At 43.8% G+C, this 15169-nt stretch overlaps 1 protein-coding gene across 1 annotated transcript in view; it reads right to left on the reverse strand.

The window, feature by feature from the left end:
- Positions 1 to 6166, reverse strand: part of LOC147634943 (GEM-like protein 1) — a 49050-nt gene extending 42884 nt beyond the window's left edge. The window contains exon 1 of the mRNA XM_086804207.1: positions 5746 to 6166. Within this exon, the coding sequence (XP_086660333.1) occupies positions 5746 to 6088 (343 nt within the window). The 5' untranslated portion in view covers positions 6089 to 6166. The remainder of the gene's footprint in view (positions 1 to 5745) is intronic.
- Between the last annotated feature and the right edge of the window lie 9003 nt (positions 6167 to 15169).

Consider the following 15169-nt stretch of genomic DNA (forward strand, 5'->3'; position numbering starts at 1 on the left):
ACCCCGTGGAGCAGACTGATCATACTGAAAAGGTGGCAACCGCTCAATGTCTATACCATGATGTGAGAACCACTGTAGCATCTGTGCATACCAAGATCCAGTGTGTCCAGCCTCAGCCAGCTGTCTGGATGCCTCAAAAGCTCGGCGGGATAATCTCTCCATGGGCATCTCCCTCATCCTGTATACAAAGAAGATCGTCTGGAACAATGCCTCCACTGCCATAGGTGGTGCAGCAAACTCAGCTCGAACAATGTCGTGCGGGACGGATGGTTTGCTGCGTATCATCCTCGAGGGCATCAAGATCTGTGGTCTCTCCAGCTGTACCCATGTGGAGGCTGCAAGCCCTGGTGCCCAAACCGCTGCTGCATACATCAAGGCTGGTGTCACTAATGTATCAAAGAGCCACCCCTTCGTGCGGGGTTCCTGAAAATGTGCCTGATAACACTGACGCTCAAGGCCAGCAAGAGCTGCATACCCCCGGGTCACTCTGTCTCGGACTGCCTGAGCCATGGAGAAGCGTCCAGCTGAGCTAGTAAATGTGATGCCAAGGTAAACATAAGAGCTCACCACCTCGACCCGCCCTCCTGCTAATGTGAGAGTAGTGTGGCTCCTGACTGCGGGTGAAGTGTGGAAGATCATAACCTTGGTTTTCCCAAGGTTCACTGTGAGCCCCTGCTGTGCGCAGAAGTCATCAAGAGCCACAAGGTGTCTTTGAAGCCCAACCTGCGTGTCGGATACCAAGATGATGTCATCAGCATAAAGCATAACATGGACAGTAATACCTGATAGCTCAACCCCAGAGCCTCCTCCCTGTGTGATGTAGTCGACCACCTCATCAATATAGAGCCCAAAAAGCGTGGGGGAGAGCGGGCACCCCTGCTTCACACCAATGGTGCTAGCAACTATGTCGGACAAGCCTCCTGGGCATCGGACTCTCCCAAAGACCTGCTCATATAGCCTGTATATGCTCCACATCATGTCTGAAGGTATGCCTAGTGTCTGTAGTCGCCGAAAGAGACGCTCTCTGGGCACAGTATCAAATGCCTTGCGGAAATCCACAAAGCAACAATAGAGCCGTTGCCTCCGTGCCTTGGCCTGATCAATCAGGCACCTCAATGTAAAAATGTGGTCGATGGTCGAGAAGGCTCGACGGAAGCCTGCCTGGCCTGCTGCTCTCAATCCCCCAACCTCTGCATGAGTGCTCAGCTCTGCCTCCAAAACTGCCCCGTATAGTTTGGCCAATATATGGCCAATCATGATAGTCCTGTAGTTCCCAAGGTCTAGTACATCTCCCGCTTTATGGATCGGCACAATAGTGTGCATCGTCCACTCAGCCGGAAACCCCTCTGACAGAGCTCTGTTGAAGAGATGAGCAAGAAATGGTGCCAATGTATCAATAGCATAGATGAGATGCTCTCCCTCTAATCCTGTATGATCTGTCGCCCGTCCATGTTGGAGTCGGCATATGGCCCTCCTAACCATAGGTGGGGTGAAGAAGGTGGAGACTGTGGGGCATGGCTCTGTGGGCTGTGGTATAGGGGGCTGTGCAGGCACATCATAAAGTCTCTCTGCATATGTCTGCCAGGTCTGAGGATCGGCAATAGGTGTGGGAGGACGGGGCTCTCTGAGTCTTCTCCAAGCAGCAGCAGCATCTCTGCTCATGAGCATGTGACGTGTCCCAGTACTGAGCCTCCTCATAAGCTCGCCGCTTACGGCGGGTGAGAGTATGCATCCTCCTGCCTGCCTGCCTCCGGGTGATCTCCCCGCGAGCCCTCTGCACTCGGAGAGAGAGAGAGAGAGAGAGAGAGAGAGAGAGTCAACTTTCAAGACCTTAGACGGTAGAGTCTAGACTGTAGACGATATCACCATTTAATTTTACAAAAATTAAGAATGATTGAACACTCAAAAGATAATAGATTCATGATTTATACATCAAAAAGATTCAAACATATTACATGCCGTCATCATCATAAAGATTCACTCAGACTCCAGAGTTTGAACTATCGGATCTACCACTAGCAGCCTCACTCGAGTCATCAGACTCGTCACTACTAGGAGAAGGCTCCTCACTAGATTCTAAATGAAAATCCCCATCTGAGATGAGATTGCCATCATCATCATACTCGGAGCTTCGAGCATCTACATCCTCAAGGGCTCCGTCCTAACCAAGTGATGCATCCTCATCTGCAGCATAAGTAGAAGAGCTAGCAGAGCCCCGTCGCCGATATATTTGGATGGGTAATCGAGCTCCTCCCCATCTAATCTAGCAGCCTCGATTTGCCACACTAATGCCTCCTCTGCTTGTGGTGGTGAATTGAGAACCACAGCAACAAAGGCGCTCACGACCTCGGATACGGGTAGTGGCCGCCGCTTCTCGGAAGTGGCATATTGATCCAGACCCTGCAGATGTGGACTCTGATTGGTGCATATGGGCATATGCTGCGCGTCCCTTGGCCCGGCTCCAGTGGGACCCTGGCGAGTACGAGTGGCATGATCCTTATGCGTCACCCGAGGCCCAACTCCATGTGGTTGGTTTCACAGCCAGGAGCTGAGAGGGGGTGTTAGAAGTCATCTCCTGTCCAATTTTATACACCAGGGCCTTTGTTGTGGGTGTGCCCGCCCTTATAAGGTGTTTATCATTTTTCCCCACTCTCCGTATTTTTCCCCTATTTTTCCCATTTTTTCTGTGGCTTGGGAGGCAGTTCTGAGTTGGCAGGAGCACTGAGTAGCTGGCCGACTGACCCATCAACAGACAGGTGACTGGCCGACTACTCAACAGCAGTCGTGGACCTCTGTACTGCTGGCCGACTGGGCATATACAGTCGTGGGCTGCATTCAGTGCTGGCCGACTGATGCTACAGCCGTGGAGGCTTTTTTCAGCAAGCCGACTGCCCATCTCGGAGCATATAAATAGGCCCCCAACCCCCATACCACATTTGTATCATACCGAGATCTTCTTGTGTATATGAGAGCAGAGTTACACGCCTACTTCTCTCTCTCTCTCTTGTGCTGTTTTTTCTGCATGCGTTTTTGCTCGTGTTCCCAGATCTGGTCGTCATCTCCGCTGCGTATTCTGACAACACATTCTCTAGGCTTTGTGGTTCCGGATTCAGAGGGGGTGGTTTACAGGTTTTCGAAGGGCTTGAGTGGTCTTCAACAGGTTTCCAGGACTTGGCATATCCCATCGTAACAGTTGTTGATCCTTGTGAGGAGTATAAAGCCTCCTTGACTCGGAAGCAGAATGGTTCATTGATCTAGTTGCTGGATATCAGATTGGACGGGAGCTTTCTGATGAGGCTGTTGAGCTCATGTTTGCAGAGGACTCTTTGGGAGGCAGGATTACATATCTTGTGGTTTCTGTAGCATGCGAAGGATCTTGGACACTTTTACACAGGAGGGGGATTGATGGATGGAGTCAGACTCCACGGTCGGAGTGACTCAGATTGGGAAGGAGAGCTGGACATGAGGACCTTGACATCACGCTATAGTTTTTCCCTTGGCTCAAGAGCAGTTTTATGGGGCAGTAAGAGGCAGCCATCTTATTGCCTTGTCGTCGACAGAGGCAAATTACCGAGTTGCTTGTGGTGCTACTTGTGAGGTGGCGAGACTGCAGAGGTTCCTTGACGGGATTGAGTTTCCACTAGTGGAACCCACGGTCATCCAGAGGCATTTTGTTCGTGAAAAGATTGTTGCTGATGACATCTTGCTAGAGTTCTGTTCGATGGAGGACAATGCGATGGACCTCTTCACGAAGTCTCTATCTCACGCTTTGCTCCGGCGGCACTCCAGCTCACTGGGATTGGTTCCACATCCAGGAGCTAAGAGGGGGTGTTGAAACTCGCGGCGGGTGCCCGGGGGACTAGGGCCTTTGACACACTTGTTGATACCATCAATGCATATTAAAACATTTAAACATAGCCACAACCTTAACACATATCCATCATCACTTTGCATAAAACATAAAGCTGGACAAAACATCCACAAATGTTGAAAATGGAGCTTGCACGTGTGACACCACATAGAGGCCGGAATGGACCGACCCCCCCCCTTGGAGTATTTTATTACCCAAGGAGAATAATATCATGTACAAGCTTTGAGGGCCTTACTCTCCCCACGGGAGATGCCGGATTATCCATATACAAATGCCATAACACAGCCCAACACGAGGCAACCAAGCCCGAACATAGACTGTAGAAATGTCGAGCCAACAATATAATCCATATACCTCCGTGTGGGTACTGATTCTTCCCCAAAAACCACGGGTCTTCATGCAATAGAAAGGGTACAGTAAGTGCAACACTCCATTCAGCCGGTACAGCAAGTACAATGGTTGGTACAACCGGTACAATGGTTGGTACAATAGGTATAGTGACTGGTACAGCCGGTACGGTGGCTAGTACAACAAGTACAGCAAGTACAAAAGCTGGTACAACCGGTACAATGGGTGGTACAACAAGTACAAAAGCTTTAGTATTTCTTCGCGATGGAAGCCTCCAAAACAGTCCCCAACAGCCGGTATTCTTCATGGGCAGCCTCAAGTGAGAGAGAAAGAGAGTAGCCATCATTAGGGCAGCCTGTAACGGTGGTAGAGGCTAGTGTGCAGCAAGAAAGCCTCTATTAATGAAGAGAGAGGGCTCCAATTTATAGATTTGGGCCTCCCATGAGCTAAAATGGCAAGAGAAGGTTACGATGACAAGTGTAGAGCCACACAATAGCTGAAGTGACAAGTGTGAGGCCACTTGTCTCACTTTGATCCCTTTTTCTAACAAGTGTCGGGCCACTTGTCTCACTTTGGTCCACTTTCTTGCCACATGTCCTAATCTAAGAGATTGGTCCTTCCATAATCTTTACCTCTAAAAATATCCCAATTGGTAGACATTCTGTCATAGGCACTTTGCCAACTCTTAGTATCTGCTCAATTCCAGATGTAATGACACGAACAGAATTTCCGTCGGAGTCGGGCCAAAAATAGCAACTCTCCTAAATTTTAGGAGTGTGGTCCTTTGTATTCTAGGACTTGCACATAACTCTATTTTTCAGCTTTGTGGAATGTGCCACTTTAGCATTATGGATACGGTCAAGTGGCTAGTGGCTGTGAGCCTGTGGCCAATGTTTAAAACGTTCATACGCATTGATGGTACTGAAAGCCCTAGTCCCCCCTCCACCAGCAACCTCCAGTTACATTCAGCCCCCTCCTTAATAAAAGCCCTGGGAGAATATGGGACCCCAGCATTTCAGCAAACAGCATAAAATGGTGTTCTTGGAAGGTTGATTATACCTATTATGCTACCGAGCCAAACAAGTCCTGCCACCATATTTGCTCTTTGAGTGACATATGTCAATAGTTTTCATATAAGTCATAAGCAGTGCAATTTTCCACTAAAAACTTCGGGTCAACCCTTCCCAAAGCAACCTGTATAAAAGTAAACCACATGGCTTCCTCCGGTCAAAGGACCTCTACTTTGGAATGAAGCGTAAAGCTCAACAAAATCTTGCCCATACACTAAGAGACTGCACATAAGGCCGGTTACCCTTCCACATGTCAGCAGGATGCCATCGTAAGGATGCCTCATGGCTACAGTAGAGTATAAAGCTCAACAAGATTGTGACTAATAGGGCATTTGAAAGGCGTGGCATAAGTTTGACTGCATGACCATTCTGCACTACATACTAGATAATGTGCATGACAGCATCAGAAACAGGCATCACTTAAGCCATACATACCAAAAAATGCAACATACTTACTCTTTCCGGCAAAGCTGGGGGCAGAGGAGGTGGTTATGTAAGGGTTTGCTGATGCGGTGGCGGGAGGGTGAGCATGGCCGGTAGTGCTAGAGCTAGGGTTCTGGTTAAAGGCTCTGATCTGCTCGTCTTGTTCCATGATGTTGCCATGGAGGGGCTCCCATGCCGCGGCTTTCTGATTCTCTGGATGATCTTGAGGCTTGGATGGGGATCCCATGGTGTACGTGCCCCATCGCCCTGTCTCGTAAGCTTGGGCACCCAGCCCAGTGTCCACCCTCGGATACACTATAGGCTCCTCAGGTGCAACGATGTTGTCCCACTTCTGCGGCTGACTCGATGAGCTCATCTTCGAACCTCTTCAACTATCTCCTTCCTCTTCTTCTTCTTCTCCTCCTCCTCTTTTGAAAGCGCAACTTACTCCTCCTTCACGTAGCAAAGGATAATTTTTTATCTACATCTTAGTCTTCCACGTGGCCAAACTAGAAGATTTCTTGACTTTTTGAAATTTGAAATGAAGGTATAAATTTTCGCAAAAGGAGGTAGGAGAAGATTTTTTACTTTGACATTTGAAATGAAAGTATAATTTATCACGCTTGAGAAAATATTTTTTATTGTATGGCCTAGCCGCCAACACGAGGCACCTACTTGTCACACTTGTAAACAAACCTTCATGCGAACCTTCGAGCCTTCTAGATCCTTCTCCCATCTAACTCTTACATCTTTTGCATTCTTGTAATGCAGCAATGAATTTCCCTAATGCATTATTTAACTTATGCACAAGACGATGTCCACTAGGCATGGAGCAGTCTAGTATTTAGAATCATCTCCACTTTAGGAGGAGGGATAACGCCTTCTTCCCTTTAGGCCATGAAGATAATCTAATTGTGGTACACTTCAATAACATGGGCACCCTCCCATGCCCCAAGGACCCTCCTTGAGCTTAAATTATGTGCGACATACTCTTGGGGAATCCACACCTTATTAGATCCCCCTAGTCATGAAGCACAATTGGGAGTATGCCCCTTCTACTTAGGTTAGCTTAATCACCATAAAATCTAGGGAGGGCGAAGGTAGAATCCTAGATTTCCACCCTTACACCTTCCACAAGGCCAATTAGAGTCACCGACGGCCTGCTGTCTACAAACGAAAATCAAGAGGAGTGCGTGCAAACAAAATCAAATGCCATGTGCTTTAAAAAAGCTTTTTATAAAAGCCTTAAGATTTTTAAAGCTTACAACATAAGGCTTAAAAGAGCCAAGGCTGATTAAACCAACCCCTTAAATATGAGCCTAGTGAAAAAAATATTTTGTAAATTTTTAGACATGGATATATGTAATTTTTGGACATGGAAATATGTAAGTTCCATCTTGTAATGAAACATTCCGTAGCTATGTTATCCCTTTTTTACCAAGGATTGAATTTGGAGACACCTCGGTTATTAGCCAACATTGCCTACCCAAGCTCATCAAGGTGGGAGCTTAACTTTTTGCTTTTTCTTTTTCTTTACTTTCCTTGTTTCTATCTTTTGTTCATGATAATGTCAATGGATTGTGTAAGTCTAAAAAATCTTTTTCGAGTCAATTGATTGAATGCTTGAATTCCTGCTAATGAATGCATATAAATCCATTGAATGCATTTCAATAAATGAAGTTTTTCAATAAAATGAAAAACGCTCCATCCTGAACATGTGCACACAATGAATAAAATCTCCGACTGTAGATTCACATCTGCAGTTTCACGACTTTATCTCACGTCATGACTCTCACGTCTACACTTTCATACCTCTTCATTCACGTGATATGTTTCACGTCTTAGTCCTTCATGTTCAGAACATACCAAGAGGCCCTGCAGGAAAAGCTACTAAGCCTCACTATGCAGAAACAACAATAACAGCTCACCCTCACAACACAAGAACTGGAGGCCCCCCTAGAGTCTAGTAAGAGACAACGCTCGCCAGATCCTTCAAGTCCAAGCAAAAGGCGAAGGTTCTATGATGAGGAGCAACTGCCACAGCTCGAATCCTTCAAAGACATGGATTCTTAACGCTTCATCCAAGAAACCATAGAAGGCTTAGAGGTACTACTTCACGATCCACTTACAGAAATAGATGCTGAGACTAGTACAAACATGGAACAAGAGCAAAAGGTGTGGCGTTTCCACCTATATTGACAACGCACATGTTACATGACAGGAACACTAACCTATGGAAGCAGCTGAAAGATGCTAATGCACAAGTACAAAATGTAAAAGCAACTCTGGCGTTAGTAGAAGCAACTCACAATGAAATGATCATGAAGAGCTTAAAGGCAGCAGATACGATGCCTTAGAAAGTAATAATCTTCTTTTAAGTCAGACAATTGTATAGAAGATCAACAAAAATGCTGACCTAAACGCAAGGTTAGAGTAGGCAAAAGAGAAACTTAAAAAAGAGATAGCCCACACATAGAGCCTCACAACTATGCATGCCAGGCAAATAAAGGAGTGCCAAGACAGTGCAAAGACCAATGAAGATATGCTTCAACAACAAATAGAGCTTCTAACAGCCCCCAACTCAAGGCAGAACAAGAAAGAGTGCAAGGTATGCAGCAACAAGAAAGAGAACAGGCAAATAGAGCGTAGGCAGAAAAGACCAAGGCCCTCAACAAAACCATCAGCACCAAACCAAGCAGAGGCACAAAGGAATCAAGAGACCATCTCACAACTAACGGTACAATTACAAAGATTAGCAGCACAACGGCTTAATCAAATTATTGAGGCACAACAAAGGGAAGCCACTGCTAGGAGAGCACAAGAAACTACAATAAGAAGGTTTGAGGAGATGGATGCTGAATGAATGATATGGGAAACAACCATCTCCAACCAACTCAGCAATGCTGACGCTCGCATGCAGGATCTAGCTCGCCAACTTGCTGCACAAGAAAGGAGTCTACGCCCAAAGCCGACAGATGATCTGCGTACCCTCCTTGAGCGCGCCTCGGAGTTGGGACAACTGCCAGTAACTCCTCGGGCCCCTCCTCACACTCTTACCTTGTTTTTATCTACACTAACACTCTCATTACTTCAATATGATATCAACTTAGCTAAAGCTATAGGTCTAGGTGAATTAACCCTAATTAAACAAAATACTAAAAGGGATGCTGACCCAACAATCATTATGGGCATTTTGAGGGGGGACCTTATATTAACTAACCCTCAAGACATCTTCTTCTATCCCTTGCACCCCATAGTGCTAAACCTTCGTATAGTTGGTGTCGCGTGCTACAAAATTCTAGCATCCTGGACAACAGTGTCGACAAACTCGATCTGTTTGTTCCAGATGGCATACCAGAGACGCCAGCCAACTATGAGGTGGTTGCAAATACTTATCAATGGGTAATTAGTCATGGGTGGCTAGAAGTATACAATACTCACCACCAACATTTAAATCTTTGTGAGTCCACATTATATCACCCTGTCGAAATCCTTAAACTCTATACTAATATCCACAAGAATTTAGAGGCTATGCTCACCAATGTTAGATATAATTTTGATGCCACTCACATAAATTACCCGGATATTGATAATGAAGAAATTCCTGAAATTCAGAACTATTTTAAAGCTCATAAGCCTAGCCACCCACCCCCTAGCACTGGTCAAGGTGAAGAAGAAGGTCCCTCTTTAGTTTCCAAATACACTTACCCTATCTATTCTAATATCCTCAGTAGGCTTCTCAATCCTTATCCTAGCATGCCGCCTATTACATCTTCCCATGCTGACTATATCTACTCTTCTTTCTCTTCGCTAGAATTAGATTTTCCCACTAACACTCTCGCCCCCCGAGGAGGTATTAGCACCTATCCCATCTCCACCATGGCAACCTTAGGAGGTAAGTGATCTAACTCCACATGATAATATTGTGCCCTTCATTGAAAGAAATGTCTTGGATTCAGAGTATGAGGAGTTTATTCAAGCAGGCAATCCACTTTTTAAGCCGAAGCTCATGTTCCAAGTACTAATGCAGATTACTCCATTTGATCCTACCCGACAAATCATGCCAGAAGCATACTCTATAGTCACACCCACAAGGAAACATTATGTTCCATACCCTCTCCGTGCCCCACGTCCCGAGTTAGAGGAATTACTTCCCTTGGCAGGAGAAGGAACAATGTGGGCAAATGTCGCAAAACACATAAGGCTCGCCAACCCTCACTTAAGCGACTTGCTGGAAATTCAGCTTGTCACGTTCATGATCAGTTATTATTATAGAAGATGGAGAAAGCGACATCCTGTACACACAAGAGGTGGATACACCACCATCCACAGAAATGAGGAAGCACCACAACTGACAAATTTTGGAATTCAACCCACATGGCAGCGGTAAGAGTTTCTAACTATTCCAGAATACAGCAGAGTCTACATGAGCGTGCCACTAACACTACGAGTGGATCCATTGTACATGCCTATCAAGAGAAGGTGGACGCAACTGGAGTTCCTAGAGGCCAAAAACAGGGACTCTCATGCTTGTTTTAACATCCCTATCTTCACACCATCAACATTTGGCCATATTCAAGAACACAGACAGTAAACTGCTGACCTGGATTAGAGCTTGGCACAAAATACGTGATCCTGCCATTTTGGCCAGTGTTAGGTTCTTGAAAATATTGGTGGTACTCATAGATCAACCTAAAGAAACTTATGATGGCTTTGAAGCACATCTGCAGTTTGACATCAACCAAGGGCCTTCAGACAGAGGAATGATGCTGTATTACCACCACTTACGATGTCCTCTAGCATTTATGCATCTTACATTTGAAGACATGATCGACACTGGATTCTGGAAGTCCCACTCAGCATTCCGTCGAACACTCCGGAAACTCCAGTCCAGACGGAACTTCTATTGACATGAATTTGGTCTTCCGACCTTGGTAACAGATTCTGAGGACATAGCCTACATCACGAAGGGGGGAATGTTAATCCCATTTGGATTAACAACATGATCCTCAATTGAGAACATTAATAAGTGTCATGCAAAGGTACTATAAAGGTTGTACATTATGAGATATTGGCCACCCAAGGCCTAGTTAGTAAGTTTTGGGCGCCCAAGTGTGAATAAGGGCCAATTGTATATAAGGCATTTTCTCATAATGAAAAGAACACAATTCCCTTTGTGCTATTGAGAGCTCTCCCCTTGTGCTTTGTGAGAGAGTGAGGAGTGAGAGCATTCTAGCACTGTGCCTCTTTTATGCTTGTGTGTTTATGCTTGTATGAGAGAGTGAGAGAGAGTGTGATTGGTCTATGTGATGGTGTGAGCGACTCCACGGTGACAGTGTGGAGGTGGAGCTTGGAGTTTGGAGCTTTACAAGTGAGCTTGGAGGCCTTAAGGGACTCAAGATCGAAGCATTGGTAAGTACCCCACAACGGTTGTGTTTTATTGCTCATCCATTAGGTGAATGTGTAGAGTTCCATCTTGGAGGTGAGGTAGCCCATAACGGAGTTAAGCTTGAGAGGGAGTGTTGAGATGTCAATCTCTACACGAGTTGACACTTATGATATGCCTGGGTGATCGTCTCTGCCACTTACATAATTGGTGTGTTTGGTAGGATGCTGACATGATTCACCAGTGATTCTACAGCTGGACTACATTAGCTACTAGTCCACCACTAAGTTATGGCATACTTATCTTGACAGCTCACTCACTCAGCGTGTTCACATTATGGACCACATGTACATAGTACTTATGTTGTATTTCAATTATCCTTTTTGTAAAACCCTTTGGTTGTGGAGAAGAAGAAGAACAATTTTTAGCCTCTCATCTTGTGTGTTCTCTTCTAGGGTTTGTGTGAGTGTGTGTGTGTGCTTACAAGAGCTCAAGCTCTCTTCCTCCTTGCATCTTTTCAAGGAAGAAACAGTTGGTGGGTTGGAAGGTGGTGGTGATGGGGGAGTGGTCTTGGTCACCTAGTGTTGCCAAGGAAGAGGGTCAAGGAAGAGGCTCGCAAGTCATCATCTTAATGTCCAAGCCAAAGAATTGTATTTTTAAGTCTATTTTTGAATTCTTTTGCTTTTCTCCAAACAATTTCTCTAGCTCATCCCAAGCACCCCTAGATGTATCTTGTGATGCAATGTGATGGATAATTCCATCTCCCAATCCTAATGCATTGATAGCTAATCCTTTTTCATTCTGTTCTTAACTATTTGTTCTTTTCGTCACCTTCATCCTCCAGACATTTTTCCCTTCCATTTACAATTCCCCATAGCCCATCCTTCATTAACATAAATTTGATTTTAACTTGCCATGTATGGAAGGACTCCTCTTTGAACTTTTCAAGCACAAATGAAGTAGTCATTTTAGGATTTTAGAAGGTCTTAACACTTGAGTACTAATCAAGGTCACTGTCTAATCTCAATACAAGGGAGATTTACGTACAAGTGACCACTTCTTGATACAAGACTTAGTTCCATTTTTCCAATTCTACCTTCAATTAACTCTAATTATATTAATGATAAGATTAGTGCCCAAAAATTTTTATTAACAAGCCATGAGCTTGGAGCCTTTAATTGAGCATGTAGAGGCACTTCTTCATGGGGCTTTTGGCATACATTTAATGGTATTGATGAGAGAATAGACACTTGACAAATTATACCTTAATTTTTGTAAAAAAAATCGACGCTAGAGATTTGTAACCCACAATTGGTATTTCGCTTGCTATGGGACGTATGCTTGACCAAAGATGACAAGGTTTTAGTTGTGAGATCCTGAGGTCATGCACAAGGAGCTCACAAAATGGCTCAGGCCAATTCAGCTCACAGTAGGTAGAGAACGGTGCACAAACGCAGACTGTAGTAGATGGTGTCGGCAAAATTGATAAATCCCTTCAATGGAATGATTTGCCTAGATGAGGAAAGGATGCTACTAAATTTTGATGGCAAATGATGAGGAGATGAGGGAGAATTGAAGGCTTGAATCATAGCCACAAAGGAGGAATATTAAGACAAATGAGATTAAGGCCATAATTAAACTGAGCTAAGTAAAATAGAAGAAATTATGAGTAAGCAATGGAAGGCTATGGAGTGATTATGCACAAAACCACATAATCTCCTTGCATTAGATACATCCTTTTATAGCTCTCATGGAGCTCCCAACTCACAGGATGTGTGCACCCTAGTGCCAACCATATGTCCATAAATGCTCACACTACATGTGCCTCCTTGCACTTTCCATGTGCTACCTTTTTTACCTTTAACTTCACCTTTTACAAATGACCATACAAATCAACCTTTTCTACTGTACCCTTAGTCTATTCTTTTCTAATGTGCATGCTCCTCCCCTTGCTCTACTCATGTTGCTTTCTCAATGTACCTTTTCCAATATACACTTAGTTTATTATTTTCTAATGTGCATGCTCCTCCCCTTTCTCTACTTGTGTTGCACCCTCACACATTGCTTTCTCAACACATCTCTTGTGGGTATTGGGGGTATGTCACATGAATGTTTTCAATGGTGGTCATCTATCCATAACTGGTAGTAGATCGACTTCATTTCTTGCATCTATTGGTTATTGGGCATGTGGCACGATTGGCGATAGGTATACTTCACTACTCGTTTATGTATTGGTTGTTGGGCATGTGGTAAAACGTATGGTAGGTCAACTTCACTCCTTGACGAATGTGGATTACATCGTCATTGAAAGGGTAGTTAAGGCTAGGGGTGCCACAAGTTTGAGGAAGTGGTTTTTCTCACAGTAAAAAGTTGAGTCAATAAAAAGGTGGCATCAAATTGTGAGGTTGGAAACAACGTGGAGAGATTTGATGGAGCAGAGGAGGGTGGTGTTGTCCAAGAAGGAGATGGATTGGTCATAAAAGAAGGAGGTGGCCATGGTTGATTTTTGTAAGGTGTTAATGTGGGCAAGGATGGTGGAGATTAGTGATGGTGGAGAAGGTGGGAGTGGAGATTTCACTAACAATCCCTAATAAGCTTTGTAAATGAGATGCATCTACTAAAGAACTTGTATTAATCAAGTGTAAACAAATGACTAATACCAAGCATCACATATGGTAATATTGGTGGCTTTATTAAAATAAAATCACCAAGATTACCACATATTAGATGACTCAATCATAGATTGTTTGATCATGAGTCACTAACAATCCTTGATAAGCTTTGTAAATGAGATACATCTACTAAAGAACTTATATTAATCAAGCATAGACACATGACTAATACCAAGCATCACACATTGAAGGGTGTCGCTTAATTTAGCGACATTATATGATGGCATCCTCCAACAACAAAAATCAAAGGGCTTAATTAGCAGCATTATATGATGACATACTCCTCCAACAAAAATTGAAGGATTTAATTAGCGACATTATATAATGGCATCCTTCTCCAACAAAATCGAAGGGCTACAATCTCTTTTATAATATAATACAGTTTAGAAAATTTGATGTGGAAGAAACAATTATCATTTCTTAGAGTAATTTTGAGAATAGGATAGGAGAGACCAAGGCAATCCTTTTTTTCAAAGCATGAACCAAATGTTATTGGTTTGAATTCAACATGAAACAATGAGAAACATGCATCTCAATGTGGTTGCATGGTTGATGGAAGACAAGTTCTAGAGCAACCAATTAACGACATAAAATGGGCTATTAAAAAGGATAAATAAGATAAAATTCTTAAGTTGGAAGATTTAGGGAACAATGAGGATAAAGTGTAATTAAGTCATTCAAAATTGTTCCAATTGGTGTGCTCGCTCCATGCTTTTATGCGGAGAGGAATCATCTACGACTAGGAGATAATAAGCCATAACTTATGTGGTTTTAAAATGATGTTGTAACACACTGATGGCAACTAGATCAAGACATCTCTCCCATCTATTTGGTTGATTCAAGAGGGGATGAAGTATTCAATGTGACCGACACCAAGTTGTCGTCATTAACATGAGCTCTAATTGAGCCGAGAGCATCTGCAAGATCTTTAACTTTCAATGAGTAATCAATTATACTCATCTTATTTCTCTATATATTATGTAGCACTTGGTTTGACGACATCTTTCTTGCCTTGATTCTTGTGCTATATAGTTTACCAAGGTATCCCATGCATCCTTAGGTGTCATTACATCATGTATATGATTAATCATAGCATCCGACACACTAACAAGCAACCAATACATCACTTTGTTGGCTCTCTCATAACATGACTTAAAAGCTTACACATGTTGAGGAGTGACATTTTTTTCGGAAGCTCCGGCTCCTTCTTGTCCCTTGAAATAAACTTTCAATATCCTTTTCCCATGAGGAAGTTTCTCATCTTGAACTTCCATGCTTGGAAGATTTTCTTGTCCAGCTTCTTGCTCATAATTTGGGATAGACTCCCAAACATGATTACCTATAGCAACTTACCAAATAATGCTTGCAAAAACTTGTGCACTTATACTACAATCACATA

This window comes from Cibotium barometz, chromosome 10, assembly GCF_041138505.1.
Source record: "Cibotium barometz isolate CiBa-2024 chromosome 10, ASM4113850v1, whole genome shotgun sequence".
NCBI lineage: Eukaryota > Viridiplantae > Streptophyta > Polypodiopsida > Cyatheales > Cibotiaceae > Cibotium > Cibotium barometz.